The following is a 25,561-nucleotide window of genomic DNA, read 5'->3' on the forward strand; positions in this document are numbered from 1 at the left end:
AAGAAAAGAGTTACTATTAAACTGCAACAATAAAAATGAGATTCACAGTGTACAGTCTGAAAATAAAATGGATGCGTAAGTTACAGAGGTTTACGTTTTAGAAACAATTTTGTAAACTATGCACTTCTCAAAGTATAACCAAAGACTAAGTCCTACCTATGTCACTTATTCCTGGGAACGTTTATTCTGACATGTGAACCCTTGTTTGTTACAGCCAACAACCTACCATGATCATTACTCCCACACCAATAGAGCTGAAAAGACAATTGTGGGGTAGTAAAAGACCTTTTCTTTTCAAGGAAAGTGGCTCACTTAGGCATATTTATTGTAGATTAGCACACCTTATACCTCATCATACTTGCACCAGTCACAGCTCAAGATCTCTGCTTGGTGGGCTGGAATCACTATTTTGACTCCTGGTGTCTTCACATCCCAAATTCTTAAAGTCTGATCACCTGAAACAAAGGAATCATTGATGAGTAAACTGTGATTGCAAGTTCTCCTCATTTCAACTCCAATACTTCATATCTATTACCAGTACAAAATGTGAAAATTTGCTTGGTCGTCTACGAAACATAGGTCCTGGCATGAATCGCTTACAGGCAGTCGTGCTGACAGCTGCTGTGGGCCCTGTGGCAAGGTGGGAGAGGGACCTGGCCCTGCTGCTTTGGAAGGGGCCGGGCATAGCGCATTCAGCCCTCAGTGCTGCCTGGGCCATGGTACTCCCCCCGCCACCTCCTCCAGAGCTGCTGCAGCAAGTCAAAGAGCCCCGGGAGCGATTGTCCACTTTGCCCTCCCCTGCGCCCACAAAGAAGGACCGAATACACACAGGATTCATTGAACACACAGAGGAAATGATTTGGATTGTATTATTTAATTAGCAAGATAATCAAACCTAACTAACTTTGTGTTGTCACTAGCACTCTCTGTTGCTTTGTCAACTTGAGTATATTTTGTTACAAGGATACGGGGTATAATTTTCAAAAGGGCCTAAGAGAGTTTGTCTACAGAGAACATAAACAAGCAGTCACGTACCACTTTAAAAACTAACAAAATGTATTAGGTGATCAGCTTTTGTGGGGCAGACCCACTTCTTCAGATCACATGACACCCAAGGTTCTCACTACATAAGACAAGATTCATTTAAGATTGTGCAGTCAGGTAGCCCCATCAAGCCCTGCTAATTTTATTTGCTGTAGTGGGACACATTTCATTTTGGGTTTTAAATGTTTCATATACGGAATAATGAGCTGCCTTTTAAAAAAAATAGCCATTTTATCTTTGAATAACATTATCATCCAGATAATGTGGAATTTAAGAGGCAATTTACATTTTGCAACCCACACTCCTTAAAACATTTCTTAACAAGACTCTTCAAATTTTTGTAAGAGCAACAATACACAAATACTTGTGTACTCTGGTCCATTACCTTTGTAGTTAATCAAAGAAACCTCTTTAGAGGTAAGTACACTTGGAAAACTAGTCCAATAAGCCAACAACAACTCTGGCTGAATATATGCAATCTTCCCGGTTTTAAAAAATAACGCCTGACCATATGATTTTTATTTTTGACCTAATAATCTAAAGGTAACACAGGCAACACATACAGCATTTATGCTTGCCAGAAAGAGTATTATCAATGGATAGCACTATTCCAGAGAGGAAGTGTAATACATTACAAAATGACCTTACCACAGAGCCCTCTGTCCAATGAAAGAATCAACTCTAAAGGTAAAACTGGTTCCCACTTTCTCCAGTTCAGTTGTAGACAGAAGGAATCACTAACAAAATATCACTTTTTGATAAGTGGGCTGATAAACATTTGTAAAATTGACAGGACAGAACAGGGTTAAAGATTGTTTTAAGGATAACAAGTACAATCAGATTCATTAAGGGTCATCTCTAACTAGCATTCTGATATTAAACTAAAACCAAGATCCCCAAAAGTTTCCAATAAAAACACATGTACTCATTCTACTTTTAGTTACAACTCTTTATTAGGCAACAGATTTACTGGTCTGTTGGGTGGTTATTGAACACAGATTTGTCTGTGAATTCTACTTGATTCACTGTAAGTTTTATATACCTACGTTAAAATAAAATATGAAGATAATTAAATATCTGTGCACTCACTGAAAGATTTCTAAAAAGGGTTCACAAAGTGTAAAATTCATTCCCAGGCACGGAACTCCCCAATGCCTATATATCACACAAATCCCAGGAAGGAATTAAAGAAATGAGATTTAAATGGTGCACAGGCTTTATATGTTGGCTCTTTTCTAAAGGGTGTTTTTCACCCAAACCTATAAACCACATTACATAAAGTCCAGAAAGACAGGAACAATTTAGTGCAATCAATGTCAGAGTGTACTGAGATAGAACTCTCACAATACAGTCAGGCTAGATATTTAAGAGATTAATGAAAATGACGTGCCCTGACGGCAAAGATGGGCCCAATCAAAGCATCTACAGATTAGCTTTCAAATAACTCCATACTGTTAGCTGGAAGGTGCTTACTTAAATAATGAAACTCACTTGGTAAATATTACTGCCAGGAATTGTAACCTACCATAACTGTTTGCTGTGAAGGAGCAGACTGGATGAAAGTGGCTTTAATCCAGTGAACGCAGAAATTGTCGTAAGGCTACATCTACATGGCACCCTGAACTCTTGAGTTTATTTAGAAATTGGCTATTTCAGCATTTGGCACCGTCTAAACCATGCCAAATGTCAAAATAATGTGCTACAGTAAACCCTTGAGTTACGCAGGGGTTATGTTTCTGCAACCCCTGCGTAACTCAAATTTTCACGCAAGTTGAGGCAAGAGCTAGCTCCCCGGGGCTTGCAGGAGTTGGGAAGCTGATCAGTTTCCTGGCTCCCAAGAGGAGCGGGGACCCAGTAACCAGGCTGCAGCTTGCTTCCCAGTTCCCTGCTGCTTAGGGGACTCAGAAAACTGACCAGCCATGAGCTGGTCAGTGTCCCACATCCCACAAGCTTCGAGGCTTTGAGAATCAGGCAGCAGCCTGGCTCCCAGCTCCCCTCCCCTTGCAGAGCCAGGAAACCGACCAGGGCAGTAACCTTGGTCAATTTCCTGGCTCCAGCCAGCTGAGGGGAGCGGGAACCAGGCTGAGGTCTGATTCCCAACTCCTCACCACTTGTGGGACCTGCAAAGGGAGGAGAGCTGGGAGCCAGGCTGCTGCCTGATTCCCAACTCCTCACCTGGTTCCCGGCTCCCCACCACTCTTGGGAGCCAGGAAACTGACCAGCCCTGGTGGTGCTGGATTCTTTGACTCACAGCTGCCACCCCTGACAGGAAACTGCTCCTGTCAGGGGCGGCAAGAGTCAGGCTGTTGCCCATGACAGGAGCAGCTCCCCGCCCCCGTCAGGGACAGCAGCCTGACTCAAGATGTTTCCTGCTCCTGTCAGGTGTGGCAGTCACATTAGTCACATTGTGTCACCTGAGACACAAGCAACTTGGTTGCACCTATCTTGAGGGTTTACTGTATTTTGAAGTATTGCTTACTCCTCCTGCAACTAGGAGTACAGGGATGCCAAAATAGTGCACCTGTTATTTTGAAAAAAATATTTCAAAATAATGGATGTGTTTCAAAGATGCAGAGTAGCTACTTCAGGTTACCAAGCTATCCCAAAATAGTTCTGCCATGTAGACATTGCCTAAGATACCTTAAACACAAATACAGTATGCATGTACAGTATGTCAGCAAAATCTAAACAGAATTGAGCATCTACTATGGTGTTGCAGATCACTGCTTTACATCAATTTAGTCTCAAAACACTACTTAAAGGGAAGCATTATTCTTGTTTTTTCAAATGAGGAAAGTGAGGAACAGAGAGGTTAAGATACACATAAATCACATAAGAAACCTAAGATAAAGCACAGAGTAGAATCCAAGTGGTCCTGACTCTCAAAATAATCTTTCTAGAGACTTTTAAAATGATCAGTTTTACTGAATCATAAGAAATAAATTGAATGGATGATCCAGCAATGCGTTAATTAAAAAAAAATTAGGGTATATATAGCTTTCATTAAGGTCACTCCACAGGGCAATAATATATGCCTGAGGCCCATTTTCACACAACAAAGACTAGAAAGCAATTAAACACAACTGACTGCAAGAAATCCATAGTCTACAACTTAATTTTTTCAGTCTGAGATAAAATGTTCTACAGGTATGTCAAAAATCTAAATTACATCAAAGTAGTTTTGCTCTTTCCCAAGTCCCTTACTGTACACTGCTCCTCTGTGAAAAAGCTAATTCATCTTCCTGCTCTATTTTTCAGCACTATTTTATCTCTCCTACATAATTCTTTACTTAAGAATATTTTCTATCCACCAAGTGCTATAGCTAGTCCTTTATTCTGGTTGGCACACTCTACTGAAAGGCCATCCATTTATGGTACGGTATTTCCCTTACAGCCTGCAAAATCAGAATTTCATTTCATTAAGTGCATACTTAGCACCAACCACACAAACTGACATGTGGTTGGATAATATTTCAAAGGAAGAGGCCAACCTCTCTAACATACATTTAATTTGACAGAAACAAGCAAGTAAATTATGTGTTAAATAATTATGTATAGCTTGTAGAAAAAGGCATTCGGTATTGCACTGAATATATGCAAAGTGATAATTTTTTGTTTTTAAAGGCATGCAATGTACAGAAATACACATGCTAATTAATGCACATTATTTTTCCACCTCTTAGAAATTTTCACTGTCCAAATACTTATTGTTCTTTCTGACTAGTAACTACCATATGTAAAAACGTACAAGGTCCTTTGTTTTTATCTTTAGCAAATTAAATGCCTATAAATAAGCATGAGGCACTTCTAGCAAGTAAAGAAAAAGAACACAAATTTTATGAACAGAAGACAGCCTTTCCAATTTATTTTAAGTATATCAGTGTTATCTGTGCTGGAACTTATGTCTGCCTCACTGGCCATCACAAGTATCTGAGTCAGAGTCACATTTAGGTTTTGTCGAAAACTGGGTAAACCAAATAGCCTGGAGTCTAAATGCAATTGTCCAAGGGTTGTTTTGCCTTGGGGACCCGCTTCTGGAGTGAAAATAAAGCAAAATCTCATTGTTATTATTACAGTTCCTTTCTTGATAGAAATTCCTGAAAGAAGGAGAGTCTGATGGATTAGCAAAACACAGTCGTGACCAGAAACATTCACTATGTAAACCAAACTGAGAAATTGTCTGACTTGAGACTTCATCTTCTCCTTTCTGCAATCATTAACAAAAACTATATGAATTATTTGCATGGAAATATATTTACATATTTTAACTTTTACTGCTAGCTTAGATTCTGAAAAGGAGAAGAGCCAATGCTATGTAACTAGGCAGTTTTCTGAAACCAGACTTCGGGAATCCCTGGATTACACAATCTAGTTAGAAAAAAATGTTTTCAAAGACTCCAGCAAGAGATATTAACGTTTTCAGGCAAGTAAATCTCAAACACAAGCAGATACCCCACGGCCCACTCTTTTGTGACAAGGCCACTGCAATCAAAGATGGCATAAAAGGTTAATAATGCTGTCAATCTCATACACAAAGTGTGTTGAATACAGGAGTTCACGAAGTATGCAGTTATGTTAACCCATACAGGAGTTTACAAAGTATGCAGTTATATTAACTCATAAACCAGAAAAGCTGCAGTCCCAAACCTTCTCTCTCAATGAATGTAAATTGCAAAGTAAAGCACTTTCCATCCTTCGTTTGCAAAGTGACTTTTTGAGCAAACACTGTAATTAATGATGCTAAAAACAAGATGAATAAGGGAGAATATTGCAGAGCATATACTGCTTGAGACAATTTCTTTCTCCTGCATTCATGACTTGGATAGCATCACAGCTATGCAATTAGAAAAAAAACAAAAAAGCAACCTTTTATTTCCTCTTGCTGGCAAATTTAAACATGAATAAGAATTTGTTGACTATAAATGATAATTCCATAGTGAAGGAGAAGAACCAGGCACAGATCTATAGCTCTGCAATGAATGAGGGTCATTGACCTGAACTGATTTACATTTGGCATAAGCCAAAGATGTGTGCATTTGGCGCCTTTATGTACTAGTCACCACTTAGTTCTTCAGGTGGAAAAAGAGACCTTCTGGACAAATGACATAATGAGTCATTAAACCCTTTTAGCCATTAGGCCATTGTTATTTATGTCTTGTCTTTAATCACATTTTCCACACGACTGCTCTTTCGATGTAGCCACGCATTTATTGGGCCCTTGAGCTGATGCAGCACGTCCACCTGATCTCCCAGCTCATTTTATCAGCTTGGAAACCGCTACTGACACCAGAACAGAATTTATTTACATACACTGAATTGACAGTTTCTGGCTCTTAATATTTTCAAACAGCAACAGGTAAGAGGCAATCAAGTAACCCGTTTGAGTACAATCATTACACACAATAACAGCAGTACCGTGAAATGTCAAACACATCTTTCAAAATGCGAAATTCGAGTGTAGTAGCTAGTAAATAAATGTTAATTTAATTGAAATATTAGACGTACTCCATCCTCTTGACCATTCCACACCAGTGGAATCTTGCTCCACACCAACGTAACTTATTAATCTAAGGACTTTTAATCAAACTAAATATTTCTCAGGCAGCATTCTTTCCTTTTCCCATTTGGCTTAGTATGGGAAGGTATCACCCTTCTTTCCTTCTATGTCCCCATTTTCTTAAAAGAAAAGTAATACACTGAAAATGAATTTAGCATTCTCAGAATCAAAAAAAAAAATAACAGTATCAGCTCAGTCAGCGCTTTTCAAGGTACATCTGAAAAATTCACTAGTCCAGCTCTCCTCCTTCCTCCATCTATTCCCACAGGCGAGTGAAAGGCTTAACAAAAACACTTCACGTTTAATTAAGCCTGTATCAGGACTAAACTTTTTTTCCAAATTGTGGACTAAACAAATTGTTAACCATAGATGATATCATTTTCCTAACAGATAACAAGAAACAGCCATTAGGATATGGAACAGCTTTTTGCTGTTCAAAATTCTCAGACTTAAATGGTGGGTGTATCAGTCAAATGATATATCTAAAGCACCATTTCTCAAACTGGGGGTCCAAGGATCACTGGAGGTCTCCAAAGGTACTCCCTCGGGTCCATTGGCCCTATTAAGAAATTCCCACCCCCCCATGCCTCCCCTTACCATCAGCGCTTCCTTCATAACAAGGAATTCCAGGCATGAAGCTGCCACTGAGAGGGTGTGGAAGGAGCAAGGACCTTGGATCTGTGCTGTTTGTGGATGCAGATGTGATATTTCTGAAGCCCCTCGGGGACAAAAGGTTTACCAAGCACTGCCCACGCCCTGAGAGCTAATTCTGCAGCTCCCACTGATCAGAACCTGCAGCCAATGGGAGCTGCACAGGCTGTGCTGTGGTCAGGGGCAGCATGTTCAGCCCCCCGGCCCACCTGCCTAGGAACTACTGGCAGAGGGATATACTGGTTGGGAACTATCTGAGGTTAGCACTGACCCTCTGATTCCCAACCCAGGGCATGCATCACTCCTGCACCCAAACTCCCTCCTGAAGCCGACATCCCTTTCTGCACCCAATCCCTTGCCTCAGTCTGCTGAAAGGGAGTGATAGTGGGGGAAAGCAAGTGAGGGAGGAAAAGAGAGGGGATCCAATGACTGGGGAGCAGGGCAGGGACATGGCCTCAGGGATGGAGGCAGCGTAAGGGCTGAGTGGGAGGGCACAGGGGTCCCAGAAAAATTTTAAATGACAATGGAGGTCCTCAGGTTGCTACAGTCTGATAACCTCCGACCTACAGCATTTCAGCGCTCTACTGAATAACGCTGAAGGTGGGGAGAGGGTAGAGTTCCAGCAAATGGGCAGAAGAGGAAGATTAAGTATTCTATTTCCCCCAAACTCTGTTCAAAATCTCTGTTTGAAAAGTTTCCAGGACAACACTAGTTCCTAGTGACACAAAGATTATTAGTCATTTATTTTCTGCTATTAAGCTTGAGGAGTCTGAAAATATAAAATGAGAATCCTCATCTCCTATTATCCTGCACCACCATAACTGGAGAAAACCCAGTGCCATAGTAGACAGCAGATGACCCCGATACCATCTCCCAATGTGGTATAAAGTATAAGTGAAAATAAAGCAGTGTGCTCCACTGTGCTGCCCTAGTCAGAAGAAGGTGGTGGGCTGGGATACTGCACTGCAGAAGGAGATGTGGCACACTTCCAGCCAAGCTCCCAGGGCTCTCCTGCTGGCTGCCTCAATAAACATCAGGCAATCAGGCAGGTTAAAGACCAAAATTTCTCCAATCCCCACACTACCATTGCGATTGTTCTGTGTCAGAGAGTTTCATTTCAAAGGTTTTGTGCAGAATAGAGAGAGGCCAATCCTGTAAACAGATGCACACACAGTCCCTGCTGGAAGAGATACAGACGGGCACTTCCGAGATATGACAGAAACGGCTCTGCAAACCGGCTAGAAGCATTCCACAGATCATACTAGGTTTTCATGTGCATTAGAACAAATAAGAAATTCACTATCAACAGACAATTCTACTTCCACTTTGCAAGCTGAGTCAAACTGAAACAGCCAGCATGAATCAAGAGGAATAAATCTTGCTTTCAGAATACACTTAGTTATAAGAGTCCAAATTCTTAGTCTATTCAGAAGAAAGACTGAACATGCATGTGTATGTTGACTGCATCTCTAATTGAAATAATGGAAAGATTTTTACTTGTTCAGCAGTTGAATTTAAGGGCTGAAGCAACTCTTGTTTAGGTCAAAATCAAAACACTCTCAGGCTTCCTCTGCACCACACATCTATAAGTGTCGGGTAGTGTAAATGCTGTCTGTTGTTGCTTTTACTGACAAATGCACAGGTTGAAGCTCTCTCGTCCAGCACCCTCAGGACACAACCGGTTCCGAACAAGAGAATTTGCTGGACGACAGGAAGTCAATATTGTCCAGCACATTACGAACACTTCCACTGCCTACTGGGCTCTTAGAACACATTTATGGGTAAATTACATCTAAATAACAGCACAGAACACTGAGAGCCAGGACTGGTGGTTGTAAAGAAACTTTATGGGATCACAGGAAACTTGGCCACACCCACAATAAGTGGTCATCTGGCTAACTAAAAATCATACTGGATTACAGATGTTGCTGGATGAGAAAGTGCCACCCTAGACAGGTTCAATCTGTACTTCTACCCCCCCATGTAGCGGGTCTTTGCCCACGAATGCTTATGCTCCAAAATATCTGTTAGTCTATAAGGTGCCACAGGACTTCTTCTTGTTGCAGCCAGGAGAGCACTCTTGCAGACAACGAGTATTTACACTGTCAATTGCAGCAGCAAAACCTTTGCCTTCAGGGATGAGGGAGGGGGCTGGAGTTTATCCACCTGTGAATGACAGTATAAACAAAGCTCCAGACTTTAAGGGTGTGTCTACACTAGGAACTAACTTCAAAGTTAGGAACTACGTCGAAATAGCCAGCAGAGTGCCTACACACATTTTCCCTTACTTCGAAGTTAACTTTGATGTAGGGAGCCCAACTTCGAAGTCTTTACTCCATTCCCAGGAATGGAGTAGTGCCCTACTTCGAAGTTCAACTTTGAAGTTTTGTGTGTGTGGATGCTCAACTTCGAAGTTGCTTACTTTGAAGTTGCACTTCGAAGTATGCAACTTCAAAGTTATTTTTGCAGTGTAGACACAGCCTATGAGGGGCAAAACCTTGCCTTTTTAATGGTTGTATGAATGCTCCCACTATGTTATCCAAGTATTTAGCTGCAGTGAAGATATATGCTGTAGTCCCAAGCCCCTATTCAAATCACTTTGCAGTCATGATTTGGCCTCAAAAAGACTCAACTCTTTTCTTTTTGTGTTAGTCAGCAGTATGTACAAAACTTGCAGGAGAAGAAAAAGTAAAATTGCTGATTTGCTTTCCTGAGAACAGGGCACAGCAATACATACTTGTAGATCAGTATCTTAAATAGATGACTCAGGCTTCAGGTTTTTCAGAAAGCAAATGGTCTACTGCCATCATGGTTTCAAAGGCAGTCTTTTAAATATGTCGGAAAATTCAAGAAAGCATATAGCACATCTTAGCAGCCCACAAAAAATATTATGTGAGGGAAGGGGAATAATATTAATTCAATAGTGTGAAAAACTGCTCTAGCAGAAGTACTAGATAAGTGCTGATCCCAGTTGAAAAACCAAGAGAAGTGATTTAAGGATCATAATAGAACCTGCAAATCCATTCCAGGGCTATAAATTTATTTATTCTTTCTCCATTTTAAAAATTATGTTGCGCGACACCATCTGCTGGAGAAAGTGAGAAATAATTCAATACAACACAGACTCTTTAGACTCCAATGTTATTTTAATGCAGTATTTACCTGAGGCAGATGCAAAACAGCCTGGGATGTGCGGAGACCATATAGTACTGTAAATGATCCCTTCATGGCCTTTAAAAGTGCATAATGACTGTCCTACAGCTGGATCCCACTATATAAAATGAAAAACAAAAGTCTGCAAGTGGAATGTAGCAAAATATAAATCCAGTTGTTTATTTTGGCTTAAACATACTTTCCAAAAAGGCTATTAGAAATGTACACTTCTATTCTGCTGGGGCTTCTGTACAACAAAAATAAAAGATTTTCACATATTTATTCACATAAAAACTAAAAAATTGTTTATATAAGCAAAGAGACCAGACTTTCTCAATATTTTTTTCTGTGACCATCAAATGGTATCTTGGCATCCAACAAATCTGAAAATATTTCAATTTTCCTTTGAAATGTGTTTGGTCCTTCTACTATTTAGATATTTAGGAGCTAATGGGCATGTGTGTGCATGAACATACATGCATGTTTCTATAGTAACTAGAAACAAAAATTAAAAAAATTCTATCTAAAGACCCCATTTTGCAAGCTGTTACACCCCAAACCTCCCAGGGCAGGGGTCTGCAACTGAAATAGCAAGAAGAGCCATTTTTTTAAATTCAGTTGCAAAATCCATACTTCAAGAGCCGCAATGCACATGACATGATCGTCCTTAATAAACAATGTCAAACCGTACTTTTTGTAACCCCTATTTTAAAAACAGTGGACACGCAATGATTTGTACCAGTTAGAAAGTTAAGTTTCTCCCATCCCCAGCTTTACCCTGAATCCCTCAAACCAGCCCTCCACCTCCAGGTTTAACCCCTTCAGCCCCAAACCCGCTCCCCCCGCCACCGCACATCTCCAAGTTTAAGCCCCATCAGCCCCAACCCCACCCTGCCACTCCCAGCTGACTGCTCAGCAGCTCTGGAGGTTGCTGCCACTTAACAAGAAAACTAAATTCTGTTTAAGTGGTGGCAGCCTCCAGAGTGTCAAGAGGAGTGGGTGGCAGCAGTTCTGCGACAAGCAGCTCCTTAAAGAGATGCATGTGGCTCTGGAGCCACAGGTTGCCTATCCCATCCCAGGGATTTCTTTGGGAATTCTATGTCTTGGTGGAATAGAGGCTCTTCCCTTTAACACATATCATTGAAAGAATTCATGTGTTCTGAATGTATACAAATATGAAGGGGCAATGCAGCAGATCAAATAAAAAAAAAGTAAGGAAATGACTGCATCAGTTTAAATAACTCGAAAAATCAGAAGAGGAAGAAAACTGTATGCAAGAGAACAGTATTTCTCAATACAGATTAGGAACTGCATGTTCTAGAACCCCAGTGCTGTAAAAAGCAGACATACCAGTTTGGCTGTTTGATCCCATGAACCAGACACCACAAACTGTTCTCCTCTAGTTTGGCTCCAGTCAACACTGTAAACCTATAAATATTACAGAAACGTATTTTAGAATAGCATAAACATCCCATTTTGATATTGTGCCTAGCCAGAGTTTCATAAAGTGTACCTGGATTTTTAGTCTGAATCACAATCAGCTGAACATGTGCACATGTGGCACTAAAGCACAGCCATGAAGCCACTTAACAGTGCACAAAATTCAATTTAACATCTCAGAACAGTTTTGCTTTATGAGTACTGCTTTTTGTCAGCATATAGATACCCATCAACTCCTCCTCTTAGAACTAGGACGAATGAGCAAACAAGTTTGAGATGTGTTATTTATCTGCTGTGGAAAAATTCATTAATCACTTCTCAGTGTATACCTACATTACAATTAAAAACTCACAGGTGGCCCATACAGCTCAGGCTTAAGGAGTTATTTAATTGCAGGATAGATACTTTGGCGTGTATTCTGATTTGGTCTCTGGAACTCCCTCATCTCCTAGGGTCCCTGGACAAAAACCAGAATGTGTACCCCAAAGTTAAAAAGCACCCCCAGCCAAAGCCCACATCAGCAGACACCGGCCAGCAATGGGTTTTTAACTGAAGTGCAGCCAAACCCTTGAATGACTCAAAATCTCTCATTTTTATATCCACAAAATAAAACACAACTGTACGGTTGGACTGTTTGAAAACTTATTGGTAAGTTCTGCAGAGAAATTTACAAGCTGAACTCATCACATAGAATTCTCCTCTCGCACGTTACATTAAAAAACATATAAACAGCATGCTGAAGCTGCAAATTCAAGCTCTCAAAAAATCAGGAAATGCCGCAATTAAGGTTGAAAATGCAACGTTAATTTGCCTGCATTGTGGACATGCCTTGTAACAGCGTCCTTGGCCAAGCAGTTCCAGTTTTTTCCATCCCTCTGTCCAAGAAAGTTTTGCTCACCCCCTGGCATGCCAAGTACAACACACCTGAAATCACCCAGCACAGCTAAACCATGCCGCCGCTGCCCACCGTACTACAGCCACATTACTATATATACACACTCAATGGGGGTTAGTACCAGTCTGTATGCAAGAAGGAATCACAGCCTTTGCTCGTAGCGTAGCGGTTGCCTGAAAGCCAATCAAAACAAATAATGTACTCCCAAAATGGTCTCATCTCTTGTGGTAGCTTATTCCACAGCTGAGATATTCTAACCCTGGAACTTTTCCTTGCAACAAACCCTGTTGCCAACTTTTGTCCAGATATTTATTCTGGGGATACCATTATTGGACTTAACCACGTTAATTACAAGATCAGGGGCTCATTCTCCTGTAGCTCAACCAATGTTTCATACGCCATCATGCACCAGCAATGCCCCTCTACTATGTACATTGGACAAACAGGACAAACACTTCGCCAAAGAATGAATGGACACAGAGCAGACATTAGAAATCTCAACACACATAAGCCCATCAGGGAGCATTTCAATGCAGTGGACCATTCTGTTAAAAACCCGAGAATATGCGTCCTACAACAAAGAGACTTTAAAAGCAGATTACATAGGGAGATTTGTGAACTGAGGTTCATACTCAAGTTTGGCACATTAACACTTGGCATGAACAGGGACAGCAGTTATCTCATGCATTACAAGGACTGTCTCCCTTCCTTTGATGTTTGTAATTATCTCAGGCAAAACACTTAACATCCCCCACCCCTCCTTCAGTTCCTGCCTCCTTCAGTTCCATGTATTTGATTTGTCAGTTTTTTACTGCCATTTTTTAGACTTCTGTGCTATATAACTGAGTCTGGACTAGAAATTCTATAGATCTGAAGAAGTGGGTCTGCCCACAAAAAGCTCATCACCTCATACATTATTTTGTTAGTCTTTAAAGTGCTACATGACTGCTTTTTTGTTTTGTTAAATTGAAGATACTTCACCTCAATCTTTCATTATGGGTTTTGATAGCTCTGTTGTCCCAGGAAAGCATAGCTGTCCTGGTGGGTAATGGATACAGAAGTTAACACATATACACTGATCATTGGATCCCAACCCATTAATGGGTCTGAAGATCAGGAGCATGGCCTCGAACAGACATTGAAAGTGAACCATGAGCAAGTGCAGGGACCATGAGTTTTGTCTCTCCACTGAGGACATCTACCAATACATTCAAAGTGTTTTTCATTTTGGGGACTGTTCATAAGGTGAGTGGTGATGTTTTCATGTTAGCTGGACCTCCTAAGGTCACTGATCTTTACACAGGCTGGAGAGTCTACTTGGCTTCCACCTTTGGTTTCTCTTAGGTCTTGTCTACACTAGAGACATTTATGATAGTACAGTTCCTGTGGTACCAAGTACACTTGAACCTCTTTAATCCAGTAACCCTGGGAACAGGATATGCCAGACTAAAGAATTTGCTGGGCCAGACAGGGCACTACAGGGTCTGGGTGTGAGAGAGATCAGGGTGGGACGCTTACATGGTGCTTCACTCCCAGGGCCGCATGTAGCTCTGTGCCCCTTGCTGCTCCTACGCACTGCTCCTGACCTCAGGGGAAGCACACTGCCTGCTCTGCTCTGCTGCCAGCTGCACCCCACTTCTCCACAGCAGCAGGAAGCAGAGTGTCCTGGGGCAAGGGTGCTCCACTTCCCGCAGCCATGGAGAAGCTGCGTGCAGAGAGAAGAGTAGCATGGCTGGGCAGAGCACTGTTCCAGCTCCTGCCACCTGCGTGGTGATTTGGGGGATACCTCTGCTGCTGTAATCCCCTGGCAGAGTTGTTCAGGGAAGGGGGGGGGTGGGGCCTGCAGCACAGCAGGGGTGTGTGTTCCCTTCCCCCATGCCTGAGGCATGTGAGAAGGATTGCCCCAGACCCCACTTTGGGATGGCCCTGGTTGAAGACATAGCTGGGAAGGCATTTCTCCTGTCCAGAAGCTTGGCTAGGGAGCAGGGCAATGACATTTGCTTCAGAGGAATTGCCCAGAGTCATCCTTTAAGTTCAGCCGGGTATATCCTGCCCCAAGAACTCCAGCAGGAGTGGGGCACCTTGACCTCTTCCATTCTCATAGAATCATAGGGCTGGAAGGGAACTCCTTCGCCTCCATGCCACTTCCTCTGGGCCCCACACTCTGTCCAGTACAAATTCAGGTTAGGCATATTATTTTTCACAGGTTTAGGATTCTTTTATTATGCTTAGAGCGTGCAAATAATTAGAGACTAGAGCCTGACAGATGCTTCAAGGCTCTTGCCTTTTCCCACCCGGAATATGAAGAGAATCCTCAGTGTAATTTCTCACTTTCCACTCTTCATGGTACCACTGCTGCAAACACCATCCTTGTGGATGAGACTTGGCCTGTTCATTGTCACCCCTCCTGTAGCCAGAGGGATTCTACTGAATGACTATTCCAGTCTCTGAGGCAGGGGTGACTGGTGCCTGCAGGGGAAGAGGGTGCAGGAAGGGCCATCCAGAGGGGCAGGGAGGGGCACATGGGCACATTCCACTGAGCAATTAAAATATTGGTGGCGGGTACAGGAGGGTGGCGTATCTCCCAACTGCTACCATGACTCCTCTGTGTTCTGAGGGATCAAGAATAAAGTCTTTGAAGTATTTCCAAAAACATATATGACTTATGTGACCACGTCACCTACTCTGAACACAATATGCAATTTACTGCATGTTCAACAGACTTAAAGCTGCAAATTCTGGCTATAGCCACCAGCAAAGAAAAAACACTTTCCAATAGTGATTCTGAAAGTGAGCCCTTTGATAAACCAATCAGCAAAAAAGTAGCCTGGTAAAACATTTTAAGTTTGCCTGTTTTACCTCCTGAGTGTGCTCCTTATAGACCTGCAGTGGACCTGTGGGTTTAGCGGTGTCCCAGATCTGCAGAGAGCCATCCCCACTAGCGGTGACCAGCACATGTTCATTGTTCTCACTCCATGTCACATCAAAGAGGCCATCATTCCAGTCAAAACTAAAACAGGGGAATCAAAACATTCATCTGTGAAAAAGGACTGTATAGCGGGTTAGATTCCTTATATTCAAAGATTAATCAACACATTCTTTAAATTACCACATTCTGAACCTAATAACTTTTGCATGTTTGACTGTCTAAAGCAGGGGTCAGCAACCCCCAGCCTGTGTGCTGCTCTGATCTTCTGTGACACACAATGGGAGCACAGCACCACCCTTACTCTCGCCCACATACAGCTCTCTGCCCAAAGCTGGAAGCAGCTCTGTGTCCCTGGCCACTGGGGCTCCCCACCTGAGGCTGCAGATGACTCCACACTATGGGCCGCCTGGGTTTCCTGCCCAGGACCAGCAGCAGCTCTGCTCCCAGCCATGGGGGCTACCTGTTAGAACAGCTGAGCTCCCAGCCCCTAGCCACCTCTGTGGCTGGGGCTCTCTGATTCAGCAACATCCGTCATCATGCTGGACCATGGACATTGCTGGACCATGGATGTTACCCAACCAGAGAATCCAGGATAAGAGAGGTTCAATCTGTATTAAAATCCCGGACATTTTTAGATATTTAAAAAACTTGCCCGGACAAAGATTTAAAGACCAAAACAGTAAAGCTCAGCATCTTACTTTATTTATTCGTGAAGCTGTTGTGAGTAGGACTATTAGTTACTTTAAGAAGCATCACCAGGACTCTGCCTCAGAAAGGTTGCTGAACCCTGGTCTAAAGAATCTTTTTAGAAGAAATTCTGATGATACCTTAAAAGTTTTTAAAGATTTAAGTTAGAAGAGGTCAGCACAAGAGAACAAAAGCCCATCAGCTTTGATATAGAGGCTGAGGTCTGATCTCCATCCTAGGCTTCCTACACAAATGGGAGCAGAAGCGCTACAGAAGTAGTACCAACATGGATATATCATAAGCCATTATTTATCACTAATAGTGGTATCAAAATATTCGAGCCCAGCTCTACTTCTACAGCACTGAAGGAACAGCATGGCACTCATTGATCTATAGCGGGGTGGAAAATCTTTTTTGGGTCAGGGCCACTGATCCACAGAAAAATCAGCTGGTGGCCACATGCAATTGAGCAGCAAAAATAAATAAATAAATAAATAAATAACCCCAGACACCTCACTTGCCCACCCCCCCTCCCCCCGACTCCAAGTGAGGAGAAAAAAAATTGCTAAGACCTTGCAGATATGGCCATCAACTGAGAAGCAGAAAAAACTTTCACCTCACTACCCTCAAACTCCACTCCAGAGCCTAGAGGACCAGGTCTACAAGATTCTGTGGTCCCTCCTCGGCTGTGGGATATGGCAAAAAATGAGTGGTTCAGTGCAAGGGAGGGGGGTGCCAGGGAGTGGATGGGGTGGGGATGTGGGTCTGGGCAGGAGGTAGGGTGCAGGAGTGGGCTGAGAATGAAGGTATGGGGTCTGGGCAGAACATGGGGTGCAGGGTTTGGGTGGGAGTTAAGGTGCAGGAGTGGGTTTGGGGTCAGAGATCTGGAAGGAGGTGCAAGAGCCTGGTAATAGTGTGGGTCTCAGTGGGCGGGAGAAGGCAGAAGGGGCTGGGGATGGAGGTATGGGGTCTGGAAGGGAAGGTGTAGGAACGGACTGTGGATGAGTGGGAGGGAGCAGGGGATGGGGACGCCCACCGACACAGCTTCGTGGGGCAGAGGAGGGATCCGAGCACTGGAAGGAACCAGCTCCTGCTGGGACTGCCCCCTGCCCCCCTTCTCACTGGCCACAACCAGCCAATGAGAGTGACAGGGTGGGGAGCAGTTCCCTGAAGCACACAGGATTCACTTCCTCCCACGCACCACTCAGAGCCAGCCACCCAGATCCAGTCCCAGCTTGCCTGCACTGGTGCTTCAGCCGCGGTGCTACTGCTTCCTGCGCGGCTGGAGCACTGGTGCAGGTGGCAGGGGGTGAATCCTGAGCTTTAGGGGCTGGATTAAAATAAGCTGCAGGCCAGATGCAGCCTGCAGGATGTAGGCTCCCCACCCCGATCTATAGCAACCACTGTGGTTGACACAGAAACATCATTAAGTGCTTAGAAAAGCCCCATCCTGTCCCCCTTCTCCATAAGGATAATAATCATAATTCGGAGCCCCCTGGGTGGAAGTGATAAAAGTGGAATAGTCCCCATGGGTCTAACAAAGACACACAGGACATCCCCAGTGTTCCCTCTAATTCTTCCATCCAAGCATGGAATACATTTTGTTTTCCGCACCAAAGCATGTGTGGATGTGCACCACTCGTAAAACACATCCTCCAGGCTGGAGGCACTGTGGGAGCTGTGCTAATCAGCTGGGTGGCATTTGAATCTCTCTTAGGTGGCCACTCAAGCACTCAGCTTACAAGGAGCAGTGGACCTCCCACAACAAACAATGACGGGGACAGAAAGTACTTTCGTTCCTCAATCCGTAATACTTATTTATTATTACACTAAGCAATCGATCTTATGGACCCTGATTTAGTGGACTTCAGGAACAATGGATGTCTGCATGTGTACGTGGCGGCTCTGGCAGTGGCTCCTCCAGGCCGTGCGCTGGCCCTCCAGCCACGTGTAGTGAGGCAGCTCCAGCTGCACGGCCAGGTGCCTCCAGTGATGAGGCAGGGTCCAACAGCTCCGTCAGTGGCGGTGGCTCCGGTGAGTGGCAGGGTTTGATTTTGGGCAGGGGGGAGGCTGGGGCTGGGGGAGTCTGGCAGGGGTGGGTGGGCAGTAAATCCTTGCACATAACGAACTTGCAGGAATAGCGGACAACCCCCACCCATTAGTCTGTTATATCGAGGGTTTGCTGTATATTGTTCCCAGAAGTAGCAATACGCTATATTTAACTTCTGTATTTATTTTATATATTTATATTTAACTTCTATAAATAACTCGCTACTTAATTACAAAGTGAAAAATATCTACCTGTGTCCAAGAGTAAGGTAATTCATTACATTTCTTTTTAAACTCTTGTCTCAGAGAAGTCCAAATTATCAGCTTTCCACAGTAGGCCCCTGACGTACACGATTTTGACTTATGCATTTCTTGCAATAATGTGAGTCAAAATTGTGAGCAGCAGGGAGCTCATTCATTCATTCAAACTCGTGCAGGGAAAGGTGTTGAGTTCAAGCAAGAATGCAAAGGCAGCAAGACTCAAAGTTCATTAGCAAGATAGGGCAGAGAGAGAGCTTTTAACTTGCATTACTCTGCTGCCCCTCAATGGTTTATGCTGATGGTATCAATTTAACATTAAAAATATTACTTAATATTATAAACCAGATAATGCAAACAACTCTTTGTACCCAAATAGGGATGTGTGCATTCAAAATAATATTAAGGCAATTATTTATCATTAACAGAAATACCAAAATATCCAACTTGGACTCTTTCACCAAAAGCTTCTATAACAAATACTTTGCCTTAAAAAGTGGTAACGTTACCTCCTGAAAAGACAAATCCCAGCTTCATTTTGTTCAAGCACAGCAAGAGTTCCACAACCTGAGAATTACAATAAGATCACCTGAAACTCATTCTGCATCTGACAAAGTGGGTCTTTGCCCACGTAAGCTTATGCTCATTCATTTCTGTTAGTCTATAAGGTGCCACAAGACCCCTCGTGGCTTTTGAAACTCATTCTGTATATCATTTTCCTTTATGATATGTTACAAACAATAAAACAACAATAGGCTAAACTCTAATACAACCACGTTGCACCCATGAATCCAAAAAATGAGTGGCTTTTACTAAGAAGGAAAAGTTAAATACAAAGGCTGAGGAACAGAGGTAGTGCACTTACAGACCAAAAAAATATTTAGAATATTATGCATTGCATGCTGCGATTGGCTGATGTGACAGATGGAATTCACAAAGATACTTAAAACCCCTAAACCTCAGGTGTAGGGGCCGAAGCCCCAGTTTTGGTTCCACTGTGATGCACACAACTCCCACTGAGCCCTACAGGCTCCTAAACTCACTTGACACCTATGTTTTCACATAAAATTGTTCCCATGTGCCTCAGTTTCTGTCCAGGAGCACAAGCACTGCTGTCTTACCCTAGATGCCTAGACATTTGACATCTGCCTAAGCTCTGCAGTGAATCACAACTGGTGGAAGATACCATTTAGCCATCTATAATCATCTGTGGGGCCTGCTCTGGCATGACCATAAATTAGTAGCCCATTCAAAACCTGGCTGGAGGCAATGATGATGTTGCTGGAACTCACCTTCATTATAACTTTTAAATCAGTGGTTAAAGCATTCACCTCATGTGAGACACCCCAGTTAAATTCACTCTCTTTGGTTATGTCTACATTACAAGATAAATTTGAATTTATTGAAATCGATGTTATAATGCCAGTTTTTCTAAATTCGATTTTGACTATTCTCACTTTCCACAGGCTCCCAACAAATTCAACATACTGCTTCCATGCTGAAATCACCAAACATCGACTGTTGCAGCAGTGCCTTGTGGGAACCTATCCCAGCATTCCCTCAGCCCCGCATACTGAGCCAGGAGCAGCAGCACTATCAGTTTCCCAGATCCGACAGCTTTGGGGATGCGGGAAACTGAGAGCACAACAGCTCTGGTCAATTTCCTGGCTCCCAATAGTACCGTAAACCCTCCATTTAATGGACTAACAGGGCCATCCGTTCTTCCCCATAGTCTGTTAAATGTGAGGGTTTACTCCCACCCCCCACAGGCTTTCCCAGCCCCAGTCCCTCCCCAACTTTCCTCAAAAAGCCTCCCGAAACCAACCCCCCAAAAACACCCACCCCCCAAAAAAGAACCTTCTTCAAAAAAAACCCAAACCCCTTCCACTCACTGGCTCTGGTGGAAGAGGTGCTGGACCCCACTGGGGGCGCCTGGTTGCAGGTGGCCAAGGACACTTGCAGGATGGGCACCTGCCCATGGGTGTCTGGCCCTGAGCGGCTTAAGCAGCCTGTTGGCAGGGTGCTTGGCCCCACATGCAACTTGAGGTGCCTGGCAGTGCGATGCCTGGCCCCGCGTGCAGCTCCAGCAGCCCGGTGGATGGGTGCCTAGCCCCACATGCATCTCAAACAGCCCGGCAGCAGGGTGCCTGGCCCCTCCCACAGCAGTGCAGCAGCCTGGTCAGTTTCCCAGTTCCTGCTAGTAGCTGGGAGCTAGGTGCAGCGCCCATAGCTTTATGGGATAGATGGGGACACTTCTGGAGGCTAATAAATTCATTTTAAGACGTGGCATTCCACTCTTGCCTTTAATCAAACTTCTGAATCTGAGCTTGATGCTATACCCGTCAGGTAACTGCAATTTTGTAATCTTGAGATTAGTGCTCCGTAAATCAAGCTAATGGCATTCTCACTGAAGACAGTCGTGGTAATATCAAGCTAACTGCCTTAAATTCAAATTTGTCTTGTAGTGTAGACACAGCCTTTTGGGGGATTGGGGGAGAGAAAAGATTGGAACCAGGAGAAAAGACTGAACTACTCAGAAAGGTGTTTTAACTGCCAAGCTATGGGACAGTCTGATACAACACGTATAACTCAGATGAGCTGCTTGTATGAGTCTGGTCACTCCCATGCAAAAGTATCTGCTGGCATTACACTTTGGACTTTTTAGGCTTTACTCTGTTTAGTGATTAAATTACATTCTTAATGCTCATCTGCCTCAATAATGTTATTGTTACATTTTGCAGGCAGGAGGTACTACAAATAATGTACAGTGATTAATCAGGGTACTTTGTAGATTATAAAAATAAAATGCTGCTTCCCTTACTTCCACTTAAACTGGCCCTAAACTTCAGTATCACCTATTGAAGCTGTTCCACTGTGGATTAATAATGGAAGAATTACTGGAAGCTGTGGGACTGAACCTGGGTGTCCCACTTCCCAGATGGGTGCCCTCCCTAATCACCAAGCTAAGGAATCATTCACAATCTCTCCCTCTATACCCAAAGATTATTTAGTGATTTATCTACAGCGGAACAACTTTGACAAGAGACACTGCTGAAGAAGCCCCACATAAGAATTTCCTTTAGCTCAGAGTCAAAGCAGTGTTCCAAATGGAGCAAGGCAGACATCTAATTAATTTTACAAGGGGTGTCTAAGGGTTTGTAGACACTTACAGCTAGGTCAGTGTGCTGGTAGTCAATCTTCTGGGATTCGATTTAGCACACACAGTAGAGCCATACTAAATCAAAAGCTAAGAGATCTGCCATCGATCCCAGTACTTCTCACAGTCAGAAGGAATAAGGGAAGTCAACACGAGAGTTGCTCCCGTCGTCCTCTTGCTATGGGGATGGAACAGAAAAATCGATGCAAAGTATGTTGAGTCCAGCTATGCAATTTGTATCTTGCATCAATTTTGTCCCCTAGTGTTGTCTTGCCCTAAGGTGCCTGACTCCTGCAGGCATGTTCCAGTCTGGGATCCACAAGGTCTACGTCTACACTAGGGGAAAACTTCGAAAAGGCCATGCTAATGGCCAAATTGGAAAATACTAATGAGGCACTGAAATGAATATTCAGCACCTCATTAGCATGCTGCCAGCCATGGCACTTCAAAAGGGCCATGTTTCGCTTGCACGTGGCTTGTCTACATGGGGGTCCTTTTCAAAAGGACCCTGCAAATGTTGAAATCCCCTTATTCCTATCAGCTGTGCCGTGGCCACCAGCACACTAATGAGGCACTGAATATTCATTTCAGCCTCTCTTTAGTATTCTCCCACTTGGCCATTGGCATGGACATTTCAAAGTTTTCCTCTAGCGTAGATATGGCCCCGCAGTCATGTAGCACTTTAAAGACTAACAAAATAATTTATTAGGTGATGAAGAAGTGGGTCTGTCCTACGAAAGCTCATCACTTCATAAATTATTTTTTTTAGTCTTTAAAGTGGTACATGACTGCTGGTTTGTGTTATCTAAATGCTTAGTTAGAAACATAATGCCCAATTTGCATATAAAAATGCATTAGCTCCAGCCATGTGAATATGCAAGAAGGCTGGTCACATTTTTTGACATCAAAATCAACTTTAAAAAAAACTTACATAAGGCTGACATCAATGTCTTTATTACTTGAATAAATTTTCTCTCAAAAGCAGGTCCTATGATTTGCTAAACACTAGTTGGCCACACAACATACTTTATTTTAAATATGTATTTCTAAGTTTTTGCATGTTACTGCAAGTGTTAATGGGTCATTCATCTACCTCCACTCAACAACTCAGTGTTTGTATTTTTTCCAGTAGTCTACCTTGTTTCATTTCCAGAAGATAAGTTTAGAATTAAAGCATTAATGTTTAAGACCAGACCATCAAATCTGACCTCTTGACTACCCAGCACCCCTAAACTAAACACAGCAACTGAAATAAGACCAAACTCTAACCAACCACTGGACACTAAAGTACTATAAAAACAGTATTCCTTTCTCTGCTGTGCAGCTTTTACATCTCAGGAGCTTTAGCCAACAGTCTTTTTTTCTTTCTTCTGCAGGCAAAAGAGCCCACTTTTTTCATTTTAATGAAATGGCAAAACATCAGATGATTTTAATACCCCATGCACATGTAGGCCCAGTTATGTGACTAAAGGGATGCATACCCCTAAATATCTGCATGATTGGAGGTCTAGGCTGGCTTATTGTGGATGTATTCCTTCTGTATCTAATGGAGGTTATGGGCTCATGTGATGAAAACAAGCAATATTTTATTTTTATTATATTTTAACAATGATATATTTCTGTACCTATTGTACTGAAAACACTATGGCTATGCCTCCACTATACCCATCTTTTGAAAGAAATTCTTTCAGAAGACCTCTTCCAAAAAAAAAAAAGCTTCTTTTGAAACAGTGCGTCCACACACACAAAAAAGGGGATCAAAAAAATCTATCCACTCTTCCAATAGAAAGCACCCATACAGCCCCCACTCTTGAAAGGGCAGGCAAGAGATCAAAAAATCTGAAGCCATGAGGATTGCTATTTCCAAAAAAAAAAAAAAAAAAAAAAAGCCCCCAGGGTGTCTATACGTTTTTTCCCAAAAGAATCTTTCAGAAAAAGGCTCTCTTCCTCATCTAGGAGAGAAAGAGGGCTGCCAGAAAAAGTGCCGCATTCTTTTGATTTCAAAGAGAAAGAGAGCTTTGTGTGTGTAGACACTCCATGGGTTCTTTTGGAAAAGTCCCTACCTCCACTCCCAAGAAAGAATTTGCTACTGTAGATTTATCCTACATGTTTCATAAATAGTGTTTTAAAATTATCCATTTTTACTAGACATTGCAAATTACCATTTGTGGGACGCCCACAAACAGTAACCATAAATTTATTAAGCTAGATGAACAGCTCGGAACACAATTTAACCACTAGACAATGTTTGAAAAGCCCCAAAAATAATGGCAGAAGACATTTCCTGCATGTGAGTGCCAGGACTTGACAAGCAGCCCGACTTTGAAAGGCATACTCAGTCAAGCAAGCATTAACATTTTGCATGGGTTTAAAACGTGTAGCCCGTGTGAGGCGACAACTTTGCTTTCTCTAAAAAGAAAATGTGAACCTGGAACACAGGGAGATTGTGCTACAACTCCGAGGCTAAACACCTGACAGGTCAAAAGAGCCCCGTGCATATTTCACACACTATGGAGCGTGAGCCAGCTGCGCACTCCTTTCTCTCCACGCTATGGCGATGGGGGAACCCACCCAGCAGAATAACTGACTAGGCCAGCGAACCAAGTCAGTAGCCGCAAGCTATGTCCAGCAGCGCCGCCTGTGGAAGCAGCACCAAGAGGCGGAAAGAACCTTCCAGGCGCCTCAGGAGTCTCAGCTGCCCCACGTCTCAAAGAGAGGGTCGGACAACTGAGGCGCCAGGAAGCAGCGGCGGCAGCCCCGCTGCGCTGTAGCACTGGAAGGGGGAGCAGGGGCTGGCAGGCGGGGGCCTCGGAGTTAGCTACGGCCGCGCATCTCCCGGGCCCCCCGGCTCATTGTAGGCTCAGGAGCGGGCGGGCTGCAGCCCCGCCACAGGGGGAATCGCGGCCCCGCCCTCACCGGCGATCCCGTAGTACTGTGCGGCGGCGCAGGCCAGGCGCCCGGGCAGGTAGGGCGAGAACTCCGCCGCGTAGCCGTGTCGCCCCGGCAACCGAAAGGCCCGGACGCGCCCAGCGGCCCCGCTCATGGCTGCAGGGCCGGGCAGGCCGATTGGGGGAAGCGAGTCCCCTTTCCCCACCGGAGCACGTGGGCCGCTCCGGAAGCGCCAAACAAAGGGGCGGGCCCGGGCGCGCGTACGGCGCCGCAGCTATCTTTAGCTCGCGCGAGACGCTGCAGCACAGCTCCTCCTCCTGGGGTCCCCGAGGGCGGGCTGTTGTCGGGGCAACAGGCAAGTCTCGGCCCCGCCCCCGGCGCGGGGGTTGACCTTCACCACGCACCGACGTCACCCAGCCACTGCGGCTAGGCGGGGGCAAAGCGGGAGCCTGAGGTCGGGGGTCCCCGTCCGGTCCTCACTAGGATGAAGCGTGGGTGGGTGGAGAGGGGGGCTGTCCCCCACCGGCCTGGAGCTACCTGCTGGTGTGTGTGTGTGGGGGGGGTACTGCTAGTGCCCCTTGCCCTTTGCTGCCCGCCGGTGTTGTGTTCTCTGCTCCACAGCTGTGGGGTGTGTGTGTGCGTATGGGGGGTATTGCCAGTGCCCCTTGCCCTTTGCTGCCCGCCTGTGTTGTGTTCTCTGTTCCAGTGTCCACCCCCTGTGCCCTCCTGGCCCACAGCCCATTCTCTCCATGCTGCTTCAAGCCCAGGTGGGAGGAGCAGTGCACGCACCCCTCTGCAGCCAGCTCTGGTTTGGGTCCTGCCCTACAAATACTGAGGTTCCCCTTCATCAGA

At 44.1% G+C, this 25,561-nt stretch overlaps 1 protein-coding gene across 4 annotated transcripts in view; it reads right to left on the reverse strand.

Moving 5' to 3' along the window:
- PEX7 (peroxisomal biogenesis factor 7) overlaps positions 1-24,997 on the reverse strand; it is a 79,515-nt gene extending 54,518 nt beyond the window's left edge. For 2 of the 4 annotated variants that reach the window (XM_074990488.1, XM_074990487.1), the window contains exons 1-6: positions 24,737-24,995; positions 19,173-19,230; positions 15,600-15,750; positions 11,756-11,833; positions 10,415-10,523; positions 349-455 (exon numbers count right to left, since the gene is read on the reverse strand). In XM_074990488.1, the coding sequence (XP_074846589.1) occupies positions 349-455; positions 10,415-10,523; positions 11,756-11,833; positions 15,600-15,750; positions 19,173-19,230; positions 24,737-24,863 (630 nt within the window). In that variant the 5' untranslated portion in view covers positions 24,864-24,995. Of the gene's footprint in view, positions 1-348; positions 456-10,414; positions 10,524-11,755; positions 11,834-15,599; positions 15,751-19,172; positions 19,231-24,736 lie in introns of all 4 variants that reach the window. The other 2 variants (XM_074990485.1, XM_074990486.1) reach the window with 2 other exon arrangements.
- Between the last annotated feature and the right edge of the window lie 564 nt (positions 24,998-25,561).

Source organism: Carettochelys insculpta, chromosome 3 (genome assembly GCF_033958435.1).
Source record: "Carettochelys insculpta isolate YL-2023 chromosome 3, ASM3395843v1, whole genome shotgun sequence".
NCBI classification, from domain to species: domain Eukaryota; kingdom Metazoa; phylum Chordata; order Testudines; family Carettochelyidae; genus Carettochelys; species Carettochelys insculpta.